The sequence below is a fragment of the Muscardinus avellanarius genome, assembly GCF_963383645.1.
Source record: "Muscardinus avellanarius genome assembly, chromosome: 16".
NCBI lineage: Eukaryota > Metazoa > Chordata > Mammalia > Rodentia > Gliridae > Muscardinus > Muscardinus avellanarius.
Genome location: NC_137802.1, coordinates 9340966 through 9360079, shown reverse-complemented (window position 1 = coordinate 9360079; position 19114 = coordinate 9340966). Strand labels below are relative to the sequence as shown.

At 51.5% G+C, this 19114-nt stretch overlaps 1 protein-coding gene across 1 annotated transcript in view; it reads left to right on the top strand.

Moving 5' to 3' along the window:
- Positions 1-13271, top strand: part of COX10 (cytochrome c oxidase assembly factor heme A:farnesyltransferase COX10) — a gene marked incomplete at both ends in the record, with an annotated part of 126498 nt that extends 113227 nt beyond the window's left edge. The window contains 2 exons of the mRNA XM_080713937.1: positions 259-491; positions 12865-13271. Of these exons, the coding sequence (XP_080570063.1) occupies positions 259-491; positions 12865-13271 (640 nt within the window). The remainder of the gene's footprint in view (positions 1-258; positions 492-12864) is intronic.
- Positions 13272-19114: the final 5843 nt, after the last annotated feature.

The following is a 19114-nucleotide window of genomic DNA, read 5'->3' as shown; positions in this document are numbered from 1 at the left end:
GTACTGGAATTCGGGGTGCCCTCCTTGGTCCCTCAGTGCTCTCCTCCGGGCTGGCAAATGAGGAAGGGCAGCCGGGGCTCCCACAGTCATCTCTTCCCGCTGTGGGTGTTGTAAAAAGGATTCCCTCAGCAAGGAAGAAGCCAAACCAGCACTGCTGCCAGACCCCCCCAGGCATCTGCATGCGCCTCGCTGGGCGCTCCTCCGTGGCAAGATGGCGCTGGGGCGAGCTGATGGCTCTTGTGCCCTTTTCTCTTGCAGCCCGCTGCTCGCGGTATCCTTCGCCACTTGCTGTGCAGTCCCCGGGATCGCCATTCTGACCTGGGGAGTGAACCCCCTCACGGGAGCCCTGGGGGCCTTCAACATCTTCCTGTACACCTGCTGTTACACGCCCCTGAAGAGGCTCAGCATTGCCAACACGTGGGTCGGAGCGGTGGTCGGGGCCATCCCGCCAGTCATGGGCTGGACGGCGGCGACCGGCAGCCTGGATGCGGGTGAGTGTCTCCCGGGGCGCGGGCTGGCTCCTTCAGCAGACTGAGGAGGGACGGGAAGCAAGAGCTCCTGGCTGTCCCGAGCTCGCGCCACACCAGCCCACACCATTAGAGCTTCCTGCCCCGGGCCACAGCATTCCGTTAGAGTCCATTTCAGTCGGTACTGGTTCTTTTGGCAAATATACAGGTGTGGCATTGTGAAATATTGTGAATGCGGATCTGAAGGGGAGGCTGTGTCCTCCTGTTGCCCCAGTGCCTGACCAGAGGTAAAGTAAAAAGCAAGTCCCTGCCTGGCCCGGTGGGGTGTGCCTGAGACAGGGATTGCAGGTACAAGGCCAGCCTCAGCAACTTAGCAAGGTCCTGTACATCTTGAAACCCTGACTCAAAATAGAGTAGGGCTGGGGGTAGAACTTGAACATAGAATGCCCCTGAAAGTCACGATGAAAATTCCAGAACAGAAGCCGGGCGTGGTGGCGCACACTTGTAATCCCAGCATTCAGGAGGCCGAAACCAGAGGATCGCGGTTCACAGACAGCCTCAGCTACTTAGTGAGGCCCTCTGCAACTCATTGAGACCCTGTTTCAAAAAATAAAGAATAAAAAATAGGTCAGGGGGTATAGCTCAGAGGTCAAATGCACCTAGGTTCCATCCCCAGACCCGGAAAAAAAAAAAAAAATTCCAGAACAGTGTAGGACTGTCCAGTCCCTCTGAGGTCTCCCAGTCCGTAGAGAAAGTATACGGATCCAGCCTCTGGTGGCCTCTCGGGGGGCTGTCAGCTCCTTGGCAGGCCCTCTTCAGCCCCATAGAGCAGGGTTATTTTTCCGTCTTCTGAAAAAACAGATTATTTTTCTTAGTGTCTCATTTATTTTTATATGCTTTGTTTAAATGGTTCAGTCTATCTACAATAAAACCATTGAAACATTTCTACCTTTTTAATTTTTTTTTTTTTTTTTTTTTTTGGTGATATGTCACAACTGAATTTGTGGGGTGAGAAGGGCTCATTTGTACCATCTGTAAGGGAAGTTTCACAGTGTAATTAGTCAGGTAATTAGTGTTTTTGACCGACACTTAGGAAGGAAGTGGTGAGGTTTCCTGCAATATATGTAAGTACATATTTTTCACATGAAAGATCAAAAGGCAGCTGACCATAAACCGTTGCCCTGTGAGCCACATCTCTGAGACTTTTCATAAAAGCTCGCACACTCCGATCTGGCAAGCTTACAAAATCTATTGCTCCTTTCCCGTGATCGTCTCTTAGAAGGGTTTTAATATCCTGTAAGTGGGGGATTCTAATGAATCTACAAGTAGAATACTCTAAAACTTAACGTGCTCAGTGATGGCCCTCAACCAGGTCTCATCCACGTGGGAGGCAGAGCAGCCGAGTGTGCAGGAGACACTGCAGCCCGGCCCCAGGGCTGGGACCGTCCCCAAAGAGATGCGCCTCAGCCCTATTTTTTATTCTTTATTTTGAAACAGGATGTCACTGAATTGCAAAGGGCCTCACCAAGTAGCTGAGGCTGGCCACGAACCGCGATCCTCCTGTCTCAGCCTCCCAAATGCTGGGATTGTAAGTGTGCGCCACCACGCCTGGCTCGGTGGTTGTTCTCTGTGAAGGGCTGCACCAGGGTGGGCTCACCTCACCCACCCATAGATAGATAAAGCTGACAGTATTCAACAGTCCTGCCTCACACAGCAGGTAGGCTAACACAGATTCTTCATCACTGTCTCTCAGAGTCAAGTAATCCTGAAGGCTGTGAGACACCTCCAGGTGTGATGGGAAAAGCCCTGGGTCCATTAGTGAAGTCTGTCTGGGGGAAGGAGGAGCAGGCATCCTCAGACTAGATGGTGTCTGAATTTTTCCCCCTGCTTTTCTGTTAATGTTGGAGGAGCATGCGCACATCCACAGCCTGCCCTCACCCGCTCAGCCCCCTCGGTTCGCTTGACTCAAGCTCCTCCCTCCCATAACACCAGGATCCTAGCAATCAATCCAGCCTTCCGCAATTGCCACTAGTGGAAGTGGAGGCCCTAGAAGAAGCAAGGAGCCTCTAGGCCCTGCATCCTCCTCTCGTCTCCTCCCCTCCTTGACAATGGAGCCGCACCTCAGCACCCAATCCCTGCGCCCTGCCTGGGTGCCTGGACCTATTGAATCTCTTCACACCTGACATACAGGAACCATTCCTTTCTGTCTGGAGAGTCTCAGACAGGGCTAAAGCCATAACCAGAGCCAGCCCAGAAGGGTCCCGGGCTTAGGGACAGGTAACAGGCGTCAGGTAGTGTGGGGTCCTCACCGGGGCAGGCCCTTGTCACACTTGAGCATTTACCGCAAAGAGAGGATCTGAGCCCAGCGTCGCCCCTCCTCATCCACTCCAGGCCAGAGAGGTGAAATCTGCTCAGGTCTTCACCTCAAAGTGCACAGGCAGACGGGCGCTCTCACATGTTGAGGAGCGGCTGAGTAGATTTGGTTAAACTGCTGATGGTTGTACTTAAATTTTTTTTTTTAAGCCGGGCGTGGTGGCGCACGCTTGTAATCCCAGCATTCTGGAGGCCGAGACGGGAGGATCGCGGTTTGAGGACAGCCTCAGCTACTTAGTGAGGCCCTTTGCAACTCAGTGAGACCCTGTTTCAAAGTAAAAATAGAAAATAAGGCTGGAGGTGTTGCTCAAAGGTAGAATGCCCTGGGTTTCAGCCCCAGTACCACACACACACACACACACACACACACACATAGAATTTTTTTTAATGTTGATTAGTCTTTCTGAACTCAAAATGTTTGCATAGAAACTCATTAATGGCGGAGAACCAAGAGTCAGACCATACGTTTTTAGGTAGCAGATTGAAACAACATAGTTGTCTTGAAAAACGAGACCCATTATCTACTTTAGAGGAGCCTGGTGTAAGACTGAGCATTCCGGAAGATTCGTTCGTATAAGCACAGGGAAAAGTCCCCACGGCACTTTTGGACATTGGCTTCTGTTATATCCATTTTCCGTAACTCTTAAAGATGCATTGCGGGACACGCAGTAACCACATGGTTTACCAAGCCCCGGAATTCTAATTTTTCACAGATCAAAACATGTGCCTAAAGCCTGGTGATGTTTATGCAGAGAGAATAATACCGTTCTGCATAGCGCTTTAAGTTGCTTCCAAAAAGTTTTAAATCCATAATTTTCTGTGGGGGGGGGGGTTCTAGGAATTCATCCTCCAAGCTCTCCACCTCTAGCCCTATTTTTATTCTTTCTTTCTTTCTTTTCTTTTCTTTTCTCTCTCTCTCTTTTTTTTTTTTTCAGTACTGGGGATGGAACCCAGCCAGGGCCACTCTACCTCCAAGCTACAATCCCAGCCCTGTTTTTTATTCTTTATTTTGAAACAGGGTCTCACTGAGTTACAAAGAGCCTCACTAAGTACCCGAGGCTGGCCATGAACCACAATCCTCTGGTCTCAGCCTCCCAAGTACTGTGATTACAAGCGTGCACCACCACACGCAATTTAAATCAGTAATTTGATAAGAAAAACGCGATATGCAGTAGATGTCTTAATGAACTGAATTAATTAATTAATTACTGAGTAGATAGCTTCCATTTTTGTGGAGGATAATCCAAAAGAACGTATTCTAACGATTGTCATTGCTGGGGTTTTAGGGACCGAGGTGAACATATTTAATGTAGTTCAGTCATCTCCTAGAAGTACCCTGCCTAGGAGAGAAGCCACTAGCCGGTAGTAGTGTTTAAATTGAAAGCCCAGCAACTTAAAAATTCAGTTCCTCAGTCCCGTATTTCAAATTCCCATTGCAGAAAGTTCCCTTGGACGGCACTGCCTAGAATCAGAGATTGATAGTCTTCCAAAAAAAAAAAATCTATGTTCATCTGCCTTGCCTCGGCGTGCAGTTTAAATAACGGGGCATTGTATGCGATCAGAGCTGTGGTCTCCTCAAATCAAAACCACCGGCTCCCAAGTCGCAGTACACAGCCGCACGGCCCGCAGGGCTGCTCACATTGATGCCTGGGCCCTCCTGCCCCGGGGTTCCGGCTCATTAGGCCCTGGCTGCCTTCGATGGGGTTCTGAGAAGGTCCACGTCTGACACCTTCCCCGGGTGATGTGGGTGCCCCCGCTCCAGGAACCACACTTCAAGTATAACTAAACTGCAAAGACAGAGCCCGGCAGAGTGTCAGCGTTAGGTTCCTAGGATGGAGCAGAGGACTCGGCAGACGATGTCACTCAGAACGTGCTGATAGTTATTTGCCCTCGTCGGGGCGGCGAGGGCTCAGCGGCTGGCCACTTTGTACACAGGAAATAACTTCCTTTACCAAGTCCCTCTGTCTACAGAGGTAGCCTTTATAATGGGCTTTTACCTGTGTCCTTCTTCCTGTGAGCCTTTCCTCCCACCTGCCTAATTACCTGGGCTTTTATTTCCTTCTTTTTTTTTTTTTTTTTCTTAAGCGTACCCACTGTTAGCAGGAAACATTAAAACGCTTCCCAGCTTGAGCTCAGGAGGGCAGAAGGAGAGGGCTGTTCTCTGGTCCCGGCCTCGCCAGCTTGTGGTCTCAGGAGCTGAAGCGCCCTGTTGAGGGAGTGCATCCTGAGGGGGGTCGCAGATAGGGCCTGGCAGCCGACATTCCAGCCCCAGCAAGCCAGAGGGCTGGAGCCATGTGCAGGAGGTCTCCCGACGTGTTTATCTCTGGGGACTGTTTGTTTATCACAGAGGCTTAAACCCCCTTCCCTCCTCCTCTCTGCCAAAGCCACCTCTCTCTCCATCGCCCCCACTTACTTCTTACCAACACTCAGCCCTTCTCCATTTGCCTAAATCGGAATACATCCCGGGTCTTGGGAGTTTCTGGAACAGGTCTCTGCTCCGGATGATGCCGGTTGTGTAGAGCCGATTTGTCCGTTGTCTTTGACTTGCAATTCAGACCTTGTAGGGCAAACATTAATTATGTCAGCCAACATTCAGTCACAAACGAGGACTTAGAAATGGACTCTTATCAGGAAGTGACATTTGGTAGATGGATGGTTTTAGTAACAAAAGGAGAATGAGTTTTTTCACCTCGACTGGTAAACTACAAAATGTTAAATACTGTTTGACTTTATTTACCTCCTCTAGTCCCAAATGAGAAAATAGAATCAGGTAGAGGGAATTTGCTCACTCATTCTTTCAACAGATATTTAGGAAGGCTGACTGACTACCAGGAACTGTTTAATCTGGTGTGTTTATGTGTGTGTGTGTGTGTGTGTGTGTGTGTGTGTGTGTGTGTGTGTGTGTGGTGCTGGGGATGGAACCCAGGGGCATTCTACCTCTGAGCTACACCCCAGCCCTATTTTTATTCTGAAACAGGGTCTCACTGAGTTGCAAAGGGCCTCACTAAGTAGCCGAGGCTGGCCGCCAACTGCAGTCTTCCCGTCTCAGCCTCCCAAGTGCTGGGATTACAAGCATGCGTGGGCCACCACGCCCAGCCTAACCTGAGCACTTTTAAAGATTTCCTTTAAAATACCACTGCCTCAGTTTGAAATCAGACTCAGAAACAAGTGTCACGCTGTGTGTTCACGTGTTGTCTTGCCACAGCTGGCCTGAGAGCTCCAACGTAGGACAAAGTGATATTTCCAAAGGCAAAATAAAGAGGGGTGCACTTTATGAAAATATTGACAAAGGAACAATAGTTAGAGCCTCATATTTTATCCAAAGCCAAAAAAAGAGAGGAAAATGTGGGAAAGAACATGCTAGAAATAGGTTCAGAGACCCGAGCCTAGTACAGCTTTGGTACTAAGCGCACTCCCACCCTATCAGCCACACCGTGCTGACGTTCAGTGCCACGTGGTCAGTGCCCGGATTCCTCTGTGGGGATAAAGAGCAAAGACCTTGCACGGTGAGCTAAGGGGACCCACAGGTGCCTGACACCTCCGTCCAGGGAAACAGCAAGACGCAGTCGTCAGGGTTTGTGATTCCCTCGCTCTGGTCTCTCCCCCAGGGGCAGAAGCCCCATGATGCTGGTGGGCGCAGGCAGCACAGGTGCTAAGGGAAGGAGCCTCCCGCTCCCCCTCAGCCGTGCAAGACGCCAAGTCACTGTCCAGAACATCTTCCAGGGCAGCAAGCAGCATTGACCGCTCTGTTTCCTACTTCAGAGGGCTGGCCAGCTTCCCTCGTCTCGGCCCCACGCCTCTCCCCTTTATCTCAGCGCCATAGGAGTCTGTCACTCAGGTGAGGCTGATCTGTTCTGCAAGATCCTCTGTGCCCACTCTCCAAAGGAAGGCTTTGAAATCTGTGACCATAAAGCCCTGCCTCGGGCCTTGCCTCCCCAGCTAGCGGCCGGTGTGCACAACCACGTGGCCCCCAGAGCACACACGTGACCGGTCATGGATCAAATGGGCTGCTGGGCCCAGTGGCCGGGGATGAGTCGGGCACCTACCTGGAGGAGGGCGAGGGGGATTCACAGTCCAGCGCGTTGTTTACCCCACAGGGGAGGCAGGCCCCACCCCGGGCCGGCCTTCCTGTTCTAGTTCACCTTATCTGATGACAAGAGCCATTTGTTTTCCATCTTTTATGGAGCAGAGGCAGTTGAAGCCTATCAAGTCAGACCCTGCGTGGGTGGTGGTTTTCTGATTGCAATCCATTAAGGCTGAGCCCTGATTTCTAAAGCGCTTTCATTTGTGACAGGAGCCAAACCCGTGCCCAGTTTCCTCTCGCAGACACAGCAGCGTGCTACTCTTCAGAAAATGATTTTTTTTTTCCTCTCAAATTATGTTATTTTAAGCAGAAGCGTGACCGAAAATGTGTACCGAGTAACACAGACTACTGGGGTCTGCACACGAAAAGGAGGGCCATTGAGAAAGCCTCCCCATTCATGCCCGCCACTTGACCCGTTAGGAGCTTGCTGCTCTGGCTGAGAATGCTCTTTCTCAGCCATTTCTAGAACAGAACCTGGAGCTCGGGTCCTCCTGCCCCCGCCCATGTCACCGGTGCTGTTTTTCTGGACCAGACACTTGGTGGTCCTGTCCGCCTCACCTTGGGCTGTGGCGGTCATAACTGCAGACTGTGAGCAGTTCAAGCCCATGGGCTGCTCCGTGTCGTGTTCGGGAGCCTCAACACACCCGCACCCTCTCACTGTAGTCCAAAGATTGCTTTATTTTTCATCAAAACATGAAGAATTCCAACCCCCCACCCTGTTTGCTCCTCCAGTTGTACCCGGCTGGTCCAATCTCCCTGCTGTCCTTCCTAATTCTCCAAGATAAGTGCCTCTCTGCTGGCACACGCCTGTAATCCCAGTACTCGGGAGGCTGAGACAGGAGGATTGCAGCTTCAAGGCCAACCTCAGCAATTTAGGGAGTCTTTCAACAAACTTAGCAAGACTTTGTTTCAAATAAATAAAACGTTGGGGGCATAATTGACAAACGAATGCACCTAGGCTCAATCCCCAGTACCAAAAAAAAAAAAAAAAAAGATAAATGTTATCTTTCTATCACTGAGACAGACAGGTACCAGGACTCTTACCTTAGTAAATGAGAAAATGCCTCTGCAGTTTTTCCTTCTAACAAGCCTCTTTCTGCTGAGCTCCACTGGCATGTAAACACCCAGCAGTGCACCAGGGTGGGAGTGCTACTAGATGGGGCCCCAGATGGGAACAACCTTCCAAAAGAAGGCGCTGCTTTACTGTGCCCGTGGTAGAAATGTCCTTGGACAGTGCTAATTATTATAGTCCTCTTATCCTCAGGGGAATACTCTCTGAGACCCAGCCACTTAAAGCCACAGACAGAAACAAACTCCAGATGCAAGCACTGCAAGACCATGACGGTTCATCTGGTGACCCAGTGATTAATGGGAGAGTAGCACAGAGGATGCGGATACATTGGCAAAGGGATGCCCCACCTCCTGGGTGGGCAGAGTGGGGCTGTTTATGATTCCTTCCTGCTGCTTAGAGCAGAGCATAAAACTTACAGAACTATAAACTTAAGTTGTCTATTTCCGGAATTTTCTCTTTAATATTTTTGAACCATAGTGTTAACCAGGGAGGCCTGAAACCTCTGATAAAGGGGAGCTATTGTAATCTTTCTCGTTTGCAGGAAAATGATAATAAATACCCATAGGCTGAGTTATTGTAAGGATTAGAGCGCATGTGTCCAGTTCCTCCACAGTGCCTAGAGTATATGACAGTCACAAGACATTTCAGCTAGGAAATATAAGAGGCACCTCATGCTTAAAATGGCCAGACAGGAGCGGCGGTAGACGCTATACTCCCAGGACTTGGGAGCTGAGACAGGAGAATTGCATGTTCAAAGCCAGACTCAGCAATGAATAAATAGCCTCCACAACTTAACAAGGCATTATTATTATTATTATTATTATTATTATTATTTATTTTACAGTACTGGGGATGGAACTCGGGGGCCTTCTACGTCCAAGCAACACCCCCAGCCCTGTTTTTTTATTCTGAGGCTGTCCGCAAACCGCGATCCTCCCATCTCAGCCTCCCAAATGCTGGGATTATAAGCGTTGCACCACCATGCCTGGCAACAAGATCCTATTTTAAAATAAAAAATAAAACGGGCTGAGAGGTGTAGCTCAGAGGTCGACTGTCCCAGGGTTCAACCCTCAGTACCAAAAGAAAACAGAATAAAATGGTCAAAAAGGCTGTGCGTGGTGGCGCACGCTTGTCATTCCAGCATTCAGAAGGCAGAGAATAGAGGATCGCGGTTCGTGGACAGCCTCAGCTACTTAGTGAGGCCCTTTATTTTTTGAGACCCTGTTTCAAAAAATAAAAAGACAAAAAAACAGGGCTAGGTATGTAGCTCAGAGATACAATGCCCCTGGGTTCCGTCCCCAGACCCACACACACACAAAATAAAGTGGATTTGGGGCATTTGACAGTAACTCGGCTGCAACGTGGACACTACATCCAGGTCTCTGTCCCATTCCCTCTCCCCTGGAAGACTGGAAAGGAGGTTCCGGCCTGTGAACGCTGGCAGAGCTGTTGGTGGATGAACAAGTAGGCCCTCACCGCTCCCGAGGCTCCTGCACTCGCACAGGTCTGCTCAGCGAGCAACACCCGCCCCGCCTGGTGAGCTCAAGTCAGCAGTGAGCGCGCCTCTGCCCAGAACTGGACGCGTGCAAAGTCCCGTTCTTTTTAAGCTGACTGGGAAGGCTGCCGGGGTCTCAGTCGTGGTCCACACGTTGAAGAATGCAGCAAATATTAGAGAGGAGCCCTTCCTTCTCGTTCACATGGGCTTGTGCATAAATGGACCACTTGGGTCTTACAGCCCCAGACTACTTTTTTTTTTTTTTTTTTTTTTTTTTTTGGTGGTGCTGGGCATAGAACCCAGTGGCTTTCTACACTCCCAGACCAATTTTTTTTTATATTATATTTGGAAACAGAGTCTCTAAGTTGCTGAGAGCCTCACTAAGCAGCTGAGGCTGGCTTCAAAACTGCGTGATCCTCCTGTCTCAGCCTCCCAAGTACTGGGATTACAAGCGTGTGCCACCATGCCCAGCCAGACTTATTTTCTGTAGTAGTCTGCACTATTTAAATTGCTTTCTCATGCTAGGTGCAGTAATATTGCCTTTAAACCTAGCTACTCAGGAGACTGAGGCAGGAAAAACACAGGTTTGAGGCCAGCCTGGGAAACTCAGACCCTGTCTCAGAATAAAAAGAGGCTGGAGCCGGGCGTAGTGGCGCACGTTTGTAATCCCCGCGCTTGAGAGGCGGAGACAGGAGGATTGTGCAGGTTCGAAGCCAGCCTCGCTGGCTTAAGAGACCCTGTTTCCAAATAAAAAATATAAAATAGGTCTGGGAGTGTAGCCCGGAGGTAGAAGGGTTCCATCCCCAATGCCACCAATAAATAAATAAATAAATAAATAAATAAATAAATAAATAAATAAATAGAGGCTGCCTAGCATGCTGAGACCCTGGGTTCAATCCTTGGTACTGGGATTGCTTTCTCTCCTGGTGAGCTGTGCCTTAGCCATGACCCGCCCTCTCTCCCTCCTTCTCCCCGCCCACCCACTGAACATCTCACAGACCAGGGTCTTCCAAGAGCCTCACACCTGCAACAGGACTGTGTTACAGTTCTCGACCTCCTCTCCCACCGTGCCGGGTACTACTTCCCCGGGATGGATCACACAGCAGGCCAGTAAATGCTCAGTTCTCTGCCCCAGACCCCAAGAAGGTGGCAGCTAGGTGTTAGCAACCCCAGGCCGGTCCCAGAGGAGGGAAGGGGGCAGCAGACAAAGTCTTCTCCCTGGCTCGTAAACCCGTATTGAGAATCAGTTATTTGTACACATCGGTGTCCATCGAGGGTCTGGGGCCTTCACTGCCCTCTTGGTGAACCTGTTCTGTGTCGTGGTCTCTGGAGAGACAAAGGGAAATGCATAGGCCCTCGAGGAATTCACATTCAGACCGGAAGCAGACACAGACGGTGGCTAACTGGGCGCCACCGCTCAGGACTCCGAATGTGCGTGTGTGGCTCCCGCCTGCGTACCCCAGGCGTACCCTCCCTCTGGCTTCCAGACCACACTGAGGTCACACAAGGACCTCAGTGGGTGGAGTTGCCCTGGACACCTCCCTGTCCCTCCTCGATCCCTCCCAAGTCCACCTGCACCCCACCCTCCCAGTCACCACCCTGCGCTGGCTACCACATCTTGCCTCTCCTCCCTGCCCTAGTCCTGCCTGCTCCTCACAGGCAGGGCCCCGCGCCCCACTCCCTTGCACATGCTCGTTCTCGTTAGTGTCTCTCCACAGCCTTCTGTCACCTTAGCACAGCCACAGAGCCGGGCGGCGTGGCCCCCACCCACGGCAGGGTGGGCAGTGTCCCCCTGTTGCCGGCGCTCCAGCTGCATTAGCCTTCGCTTGGGATTTTAGCTTCAATGTTTAAATGGCCATCTATTAAAATGGACCCTTTTTGATACGCAGTTCTATGACTTCTAACACCATCCTGATCTTTTAAAACCCATACTGCACCTTCTGCCTCTCTCCCCCAAAGCCTCTGCCAATACTTTGCCCCCCACCGGCCACGCTCGACGAGGTCTCCTCTCTGGAGCGCAGGTTCCTCAGGGTCCTCACTGACCCTCACCTTGACCCGCTGGCAAGTGGGCGCTGGTGGGAACATGGAGTCTCGCTCCCCACTCTCCCCCGGGCCTAGCTCAGTGTTCGCCCCTCCACAGGTGCTCAGGGCTCAGGAGGAAGCAGCCTGTCCTCCCTCCCACACGGAGGGAGCGCAGGCTGAACTCTGGCCCTCTTGCTTGAATCCCTCCTTCGCCTCTTTTTGGAGAACTTAATATCATCTGATCTGCATTTTTTTTACATGAGGATTATAACACCTACCTCCAAGTCCTGCAGTCATATGCAGTGGGGCCATCTGTGAAAGCCCAGGTCACAGGCCAGGCTCCCAGTGAGCTGCGGCCTGCATCCCACCACTGGGCTGCTGGGGTGAGCCTGTTCCACAGAAAGGCTGGGGCCAGGGTGTGGTGGTGTACACTTGTGATCCCAGCATTTGGGAGACTGAGGCAGGAGGATTGTAGCTCACAAACAGCCTCAGCTACTTAGTGAGGCCCTTTGCAACTCAGTGAGACCCTGTTTCCAAATAAAGAATAAGAGATAGGGATAGGGGTGCAGTTTGGAGGTAGAGTGCCCCTGGGTTCCATCCCAAGTACCACAAAAAAAAAAGAAGAAGAAGAAGGAGGAGGAGGAGGAGGAGGAGGAGGAGGAGGAGGAGGAGGAGGAGGAGAAAGTCTGGGTGGTGATATGCCTTTGTTGAAAAACCACAAGCCATGGGCCAGTTTCCAGTTGACCTCAGGACCATGGTTCTTCATGCCAACGCAGGTTCCTGGCTCACCCTCTTAACGTAGCACGTGCTGTTTTAGTAACTACTGCTTGCGCCATTGTGTCAGGCCCTGGGAGATCATGATTGAGGCGTGAGCCAGGCACCTGCTCTGGAGGTCCACTGTGAAACAGGGAAACAGACAAACCAGTGTTCAGCACGGGCATCAGGTGCCCCCGGCTCTGCCTCGGTGCTGGGCAGGGAGCTACTACCTGCTGCTCTAGAGGAGCCAGGTAGACCAGATGACCAACTTCAGACTCCTAGAAGCACCTCACGCCAAGTCCCAGCCCAAAGCTCTCAGCACAGATGCCCCACCCAATGGCAGTACTGAATTCAGTGCCCAGTTCCCTCAAGGGGTGCTGTGGGGTGGCAGCCACAGGTGTCGAGCAGCCTTGGGGAATGGGGTGCCGCCCTCTGGGCAAGAGGGAGCTCACCCAGAAGCCGGCCTCCTCCGCCGCCCAGGGGAGGAGGCCAGGAAGCGGGCACCCTCCCAGACAAGTGCGGGCCACAGAGAGCTCCTCCAAAATCGCCAATGACCTGCCTGACCTTGTCCCCTCTCTCACCCCGAACCCGGCAGGTGCATTCCTTCTGGGCGGAATCCTCTACTCCTGGCAGTTCCCTCATTTCAACGCCCTGAGCTGGGGCCTGCGTGAGGACTACTCCCGGGGAGGCTACTGCATGATGTCGGTCACCCAGCCCGGCCTGTGCCGCCGGGTGGCGCTGCGCCACTGCCTGGCCTTGCTCGGGCTGTCGGCGGCCGCCCCGGCCCTGGACGTCACCACGTGGGCCTTCCCGGTCGTGTCCCTCCCTGTCAACCTGTACATCACCTACCTCGGCTACCGGTTCTACCGGGACGCGGACCGGAGGAGCTCGCGGAAACTCTTCTTCTGCAGCCTGTGGCACCTGCCCCTGCTGCTGCTGCTCATGCTGACCTGCAGACGGCGGCCGGGCGGCCAGGAGGACGAGGCGGCCGTGCCCAGCTGAGAGCCCAGAGCCCACGCACCGCGCACCATCAGGGACCCCGGGAGCGTAGGCCCCAGGTGCCCCACGCTTCTCTCTCCCTTGCTGTTAGGCAAGAATATGTTGGTAAGTCTGGAGCAGAGCGCAAGGAGAGAGAGGAATCGCTGGTGTTAGTACAGAAGTGTAAGATAATTGGGTGCTCAGTGATCAGTTAACAGGTCTTTTTTTTTCATAATATCCAAAATGCCCCCTCCCAATAAAAAATGGGTTGGGCCAGTCAATTAATCCAAAGAAAGAAAGTTTCCTCTTTGAGGACCTTTGTACATCTTTCTCTCCAACCTCAGTGCCCCACCCTCTCTTTCTCCGTCACACAGATGTGAACGTGAGCATCCTGTCTCTCTCTTCCTGCACGCACTCCTCCCCTCACCAGGTGAGCCCTGCGGTTCTGTATCCTCAGGGCCACCTTAAAGGAAGTGTCCACCGCACCCCTGCACGGCCCTGGCCTGCAAGTGAGCTCAGTCCCCATCCAGCCTTCCACAGCCCACCCACACCCTCCACCGCAGGGACGCACACGACAAGCCACCGCACATCGTCCTCGGGGGGGGGGGGGGGGGATTGCAAACGGTTGGTTGTCCAGGGAGCCCCGGCCTGGACCGCCCCCGCCCCACCACTACCACTGCTGCAAACCAGGATTGCAGGAGCTTCGGGGAATCAAAAGCATCTTTCTAGTTCACTTGAAAACGCAGGCGCCGTCCGACGCATTTCTTCCTGGAAAAGTAGCGCTCGACTTAATTCCAGAAAACCCCCCCCCCTGGCTCTGGGTCTCCACTGTGGATCCCCGGGCCCGTTTGCTGCACAGCTCTCTCAAGACCGGATGGGAAGGAAAGCTGGTGGGGGGGGGGGCAGAAACGGGGCCACCGGCTCACATAGTTCGCATTCTTTTTTCCTTTCGTGGAAACCACATTTCCACACTGGCACCCCCTGTGTGCAAAAATTAGCCTTCACACGTACAATGGCTTTGAGGGCCAGAAGCCCAGCCAGGCTCCTAGCAGGGCCGCTCCAGTTCTGGGCGTTGTAGGAGCTACCATGCAGCAGGTATGGCCTCGGCTACCACACGCGGTCAGCTCTAAGTCTTATCGTCGTCGTGATCCTGCTCTCAGGCCCAAAGGTCTTTTCTGTCTTTTTTTTTTTTTGGGGGGGGGTGGGTGGGTGGGTATGTGTGTGGTACTAGGGATTGAACCCAGGGGCATTCTACCTCTGAGCTACACCCCATCCCCAGCCCGATTTTATGCTTTACTTTGAAACAGGGTCTCAGTAAGTTGCAGAGGGCCTCACTCAGTTGCTGAGACTGGCCTTGAGCCTGCAATCCTCCTATCTCGGCCTCCCAGATACTGGGATTACAGGCATGTACCACCATGCCTGGCTGATGCAGAATATTTTAATGACACCTCTCCCAGGACACTGCTGCCCTGTTAAGATTCACTGAAAGGATGTCGGCAACACCTCGGGTGCTGTGGCAACGTGGCTGTTCTCTCAGAATGGTCTAGGGCTGGGGATGTGGCCCAGTGTTGTCATGGGTGAGGCCCACGGTTCCGTCCCTAGCATCCCCTCCAACTAAGAAGATGTCTACATCTGTCTCAGCATCCGCCCCGTCTCTGCTTACCTGAACTCTTACCTCCTGGCTGTGCCCAGGTTAATTGGCATACGAATGTCTGCAAAGAACATTTGCAATAAAACGGTGTATCAAACGAGAGCCCGTGCGAAGGAGTTTGTTACTTGGTCGTCTCGTGCTGAGCGTGCACAGTCCCTGGTGGACGACGCGACACCGGACTCGCCCCTTCAGGAGCTGGCAGAAGCTTACCGGACACACGGACGTTTCTTTCTCATTATTTTTTATTGTCAGTCGACAAATTATAGTTGTGTGTGTTTGTGAGTACAAAGTGTTGTTATGATTTACGAACACAGTGTGGAATAACTCCCTCGATCTAATGAACACATCTGTCCCCACAAAAACCCATTTTTGTGCCATGAGCATTTGAAATTTACTTTTTGTAATCTTGAGATATACGTTTCATTTGCTATATTTGCAAGCAACACTGTACATCTTCCAAAAATAATGCATTGCTCCTGTCTAATTGGGGGGTTGCAGACATTGGCCGTCATCTCCCTGGTTCCTCAGCCTCTGATAACTACCCTCCGACTCTGCTTCTTTGACTTTTATTTATTTTTTTATTTTATTTATTTATTTATTTATTTATTTATTTATTTATTTATTGGTGGTACTGGGGTTCCTGGAAACCCTTTCTACCTCCGGGCTACTCTCCCATACCTATTTTTTATATTTTTATTTGGAAACAGGGTCTCTTAAGCCAGTGCGGCTGGCTTCGAACCTGCATGATCCTCCTGTCTCCGCCTCCCAAGCGCTGGGATTACAAGCGTGCGCCACCACCCCCGGCTGACTTTTATTTTGTATTTTATTTCATTTCATGTTATTTGGTACTGGAGATCAAACCCAGGGACATTGTGCATTCAAGCGGCACCCCCACTCCTCTTTGTATTTTTATTTTAAAATGGCTTTGATAAGTTGAAGCCGGCCTCAAACCTGCGGTCCTCCTGTCTCAGCCTCCCAGGATTGCAGACATGGACCACCACAGCTGGCTTCCAGTCTCCTAAACTAGTTTTTTAAATACATGATTCATAATCGGAGGTAGAATGCCCCTGAGTTCCATCCCCAGTACCGCAAATAAAAAATAAAAATTATAGCCGGGCGTGGTAGCGCACGCTTGTAATCCCCGCGCTTGTGAGGCAGAGACAGGAGGATCACGCAGGTTCGAAGCCAGCTGCGCACGCTGGCTTAAGAGACCCTGTTTCCAAATAAAAATGTAAAAATAGGTCTGGGAGTGTATCCCGGAGGTAGAAGGGCTTCCAGGAACCCCAGTACCACCAAAAAAAGAAAGAAAGAAAGAAAGAGGGCTGGGGATGTAGCTCGGAGGTAGAATGCTCCTTAGTTCGATCCCTGGTACCTCAAAAAAAGAAAAAGGAAAAAGAAAAAAAAACAATGCTGGGAAGAGAACAGAGCTTTTTATGCTAGGCGGCCCTGATTTGATAAGACCCTTTGCTTCTCCGAAGTCTCAGCTCTCAGCTGCCCCTCTTGCCTTCCCCTCTGCCCGCTCCTCTTTTACTCCCCGACTGTAGCCATCAGACTTTCTGTCACTGTGACCAAAGACCAAAATCCCAGGCAGGAAGAACTGAGAGAGGGGAAGGTTTATTTGGCTCACGGTTTCAGAGGTTCAGTCTATAGTTGGCCGGCTCCAAGGCAGAACGATCCTCTGCCATCAAGCCTTTTAAAGTAAGTTTATATTTACTAATTTGCCGAGCCGTCGAGGGAGAGCAGTCCACCTGCTGCTGCTTGCAAACCTCTTACCGTTGGGAATCTAGAATCTCCCCTGGAAGTGCTCATGTATTGGCCATGCAGAAATCATATTCAGCGCTGATACAATGGAGCCGCGAGGACCAATCCGGTGATGGGATGATAATCTGGATGCACTTATCAGATGGTAACACGGGTGAGTGGGCCCTGGCTGCGGGAGGCGGGTCCCTGGGCTGTGGCCTTGGAGACCGTATATGTCCACAGGCCCCTCTTGCTTGTTCTCTCTGCTTCTGGTCTCCATGGTGTGAGAGCAGCGTCGCTCCTCCCGCCCTGCAGTGGCCACCACTACTGATGCTTAGGTTTCAGCCCTATGGCCTGAAACCTCTGAAACCATGAACCCCCTAATAAAAGCTCTTCCCAAGTTTCAAGTTGTGCATGTCTGATATTTAGATCGTAACAGAGACTATGCTCGCCGGAACAGAAACACAAATATAATCAATCCCCCTCGGGCCGGACAAATTACACCTTCCGACATCTTGGGCCACCATTTCCTAACCAAGACAGTGAGGACACATTCCTGAGAGTGAGAACCGAACCGCCAGTGTTCACAGCCCACTTCAGGTTCCGCCCTGCACGGCACAGAACGCAGGGGAGGCCAGGCGTCCGGCAGCTTGTGACAACCTGAGCTGGTACCCCGAGTGGCCCAGCCTGGATCAGCCACGCCGAGACCCGCTCTGGGACCACCAGGTTGGAAGTGGCCGCGGGTCCCCGAGGCTGCTGAAAAGGCACCGCAGATCTGACCTCTACTTACCTCTACAGCAGCAGCAGCAGCATGGTCCTCCCCACCCCTCCTCCCATGGGCCTCCTCATAATTTCCTTGACCTGCTAGGAGCGGCCAGGCTCCTAGCAGGGCCGCTCCAGTTCTGGGCGTTGTAGGAGCTACCATGCAGCAGGTATGGCCTCGGCTACCACACGCGGTCAGCTCTAAGTCTTATCGTCGTCGTGATCCTGCTCTCAGGCCCAAAGGTCTTTTCTGTCTTTTTTTTTTTTTGGGGGGGGGGTGGGTGGGTGGGTATGTGTGTGGTACTAGGGATTGAACCCAGGGGCATTCTACCTCTGAGCTACACCCCATCCCCAGCCCGATTTTATGCTTTACTTTGAAACAGGGTCTCAGTAAGTTGCAGAGGGCCTCACTCAGTTGCTGAGACTGGCCTTGAGCCTGCAATCCTCCTATCTCGGCCTCCCAGATACTGGGATTACAGGCATGTACCACCATGCCTGGCTGATGCAGAATATTTTAATGACACCTCTCCCAGGACACTGCTGCCCTGTTAAGATTCACTGAAAGGATGTCGGCAACACCTCGGGTGCTGTGGCAACGTGGCTGTTCTCTCAGAATGGTCTAGGGCTGGGGATGTGGCCCAGTGTTGTCATGGGTGAGGCCCACGGTTCCGTCCCTAGCATCCCCTCCAACTAAGAAGATGTCTACATCTGTCTCAGCATCCGCCCCGTCTCTGCTTACCTGAACTCTTACCTCCTGGCTGTGCCCAGGTTAATTGGCATACGAATGTCTGCAAAGAACATTTGCAATAAAACGGTGTATCAAACGAGAGCCCGTGCGAAGGAGTTTGTTACTTGGTCGTCTCGTGCTGAGCGTGCACAGTCCCTGGTGGACGACGCGACACCGGACTCGCCCCTTCAGGAGCTGGCAGAAGCTTACCGGACACACGGACGTTTCTTTCTCATTATTTTTTATTGTCAGTCGACAAATTATAGTTGTGTGTGTTTGTGAGTACAAAGTGTTGTTATGATTTACGAACACAGTGTGGAATAACTCCCTCGATCTAATGAACACATCTGTCCCCACAAAAACCCATTTTTGTGCCATGAGCATTTGAAATTTACTTTTTGTAATCTTGAGATATACGTTTCATTTGCTATATTTGCAAGCAACACTGTACATCTTCCAAAAATAATGCATTGCTCCTGTCTAATTGGGGGGTTGCAGACATTGGCCGTCATCTCCCTGGTTCCTCAGCCTCTGATAACTACCCTCCGACTCTGCTTCTTTGACTTTTATTTATTTTTTTATTTATTTATTTATTTATTTATTTATTTATTTATTTATTTATTGGTGGTACTGGGGTTCCTGGAAACCCTTTCTACCTCCGGGCTACTCTCCCATACCTATTTTTTATATTTTTATTTGGAAACAGGGTCTCTTAAGCCAGTGCGGCTGGCTTCGAACCTGCATGATCCTCCTGTCTCCGCCTCCCAAGCGCTGGGATTACAAGCGTGCGCCACCACCCCTGGCTGACTTTTATTTTGTATTTTATTTCATTTCATGTTATTTGGTACTGGAGATCAAACCCAGGGACATTGTGCATTCAAGCGGCACCCCCACTCCTCTTTGTATTTTTATTTTAAAATGGCTTTGATAAGTTGAAGCCGGCCTCAAACCTGCGGTCCTCCTGTCTCAGCCTCCCAGGATTGCAGA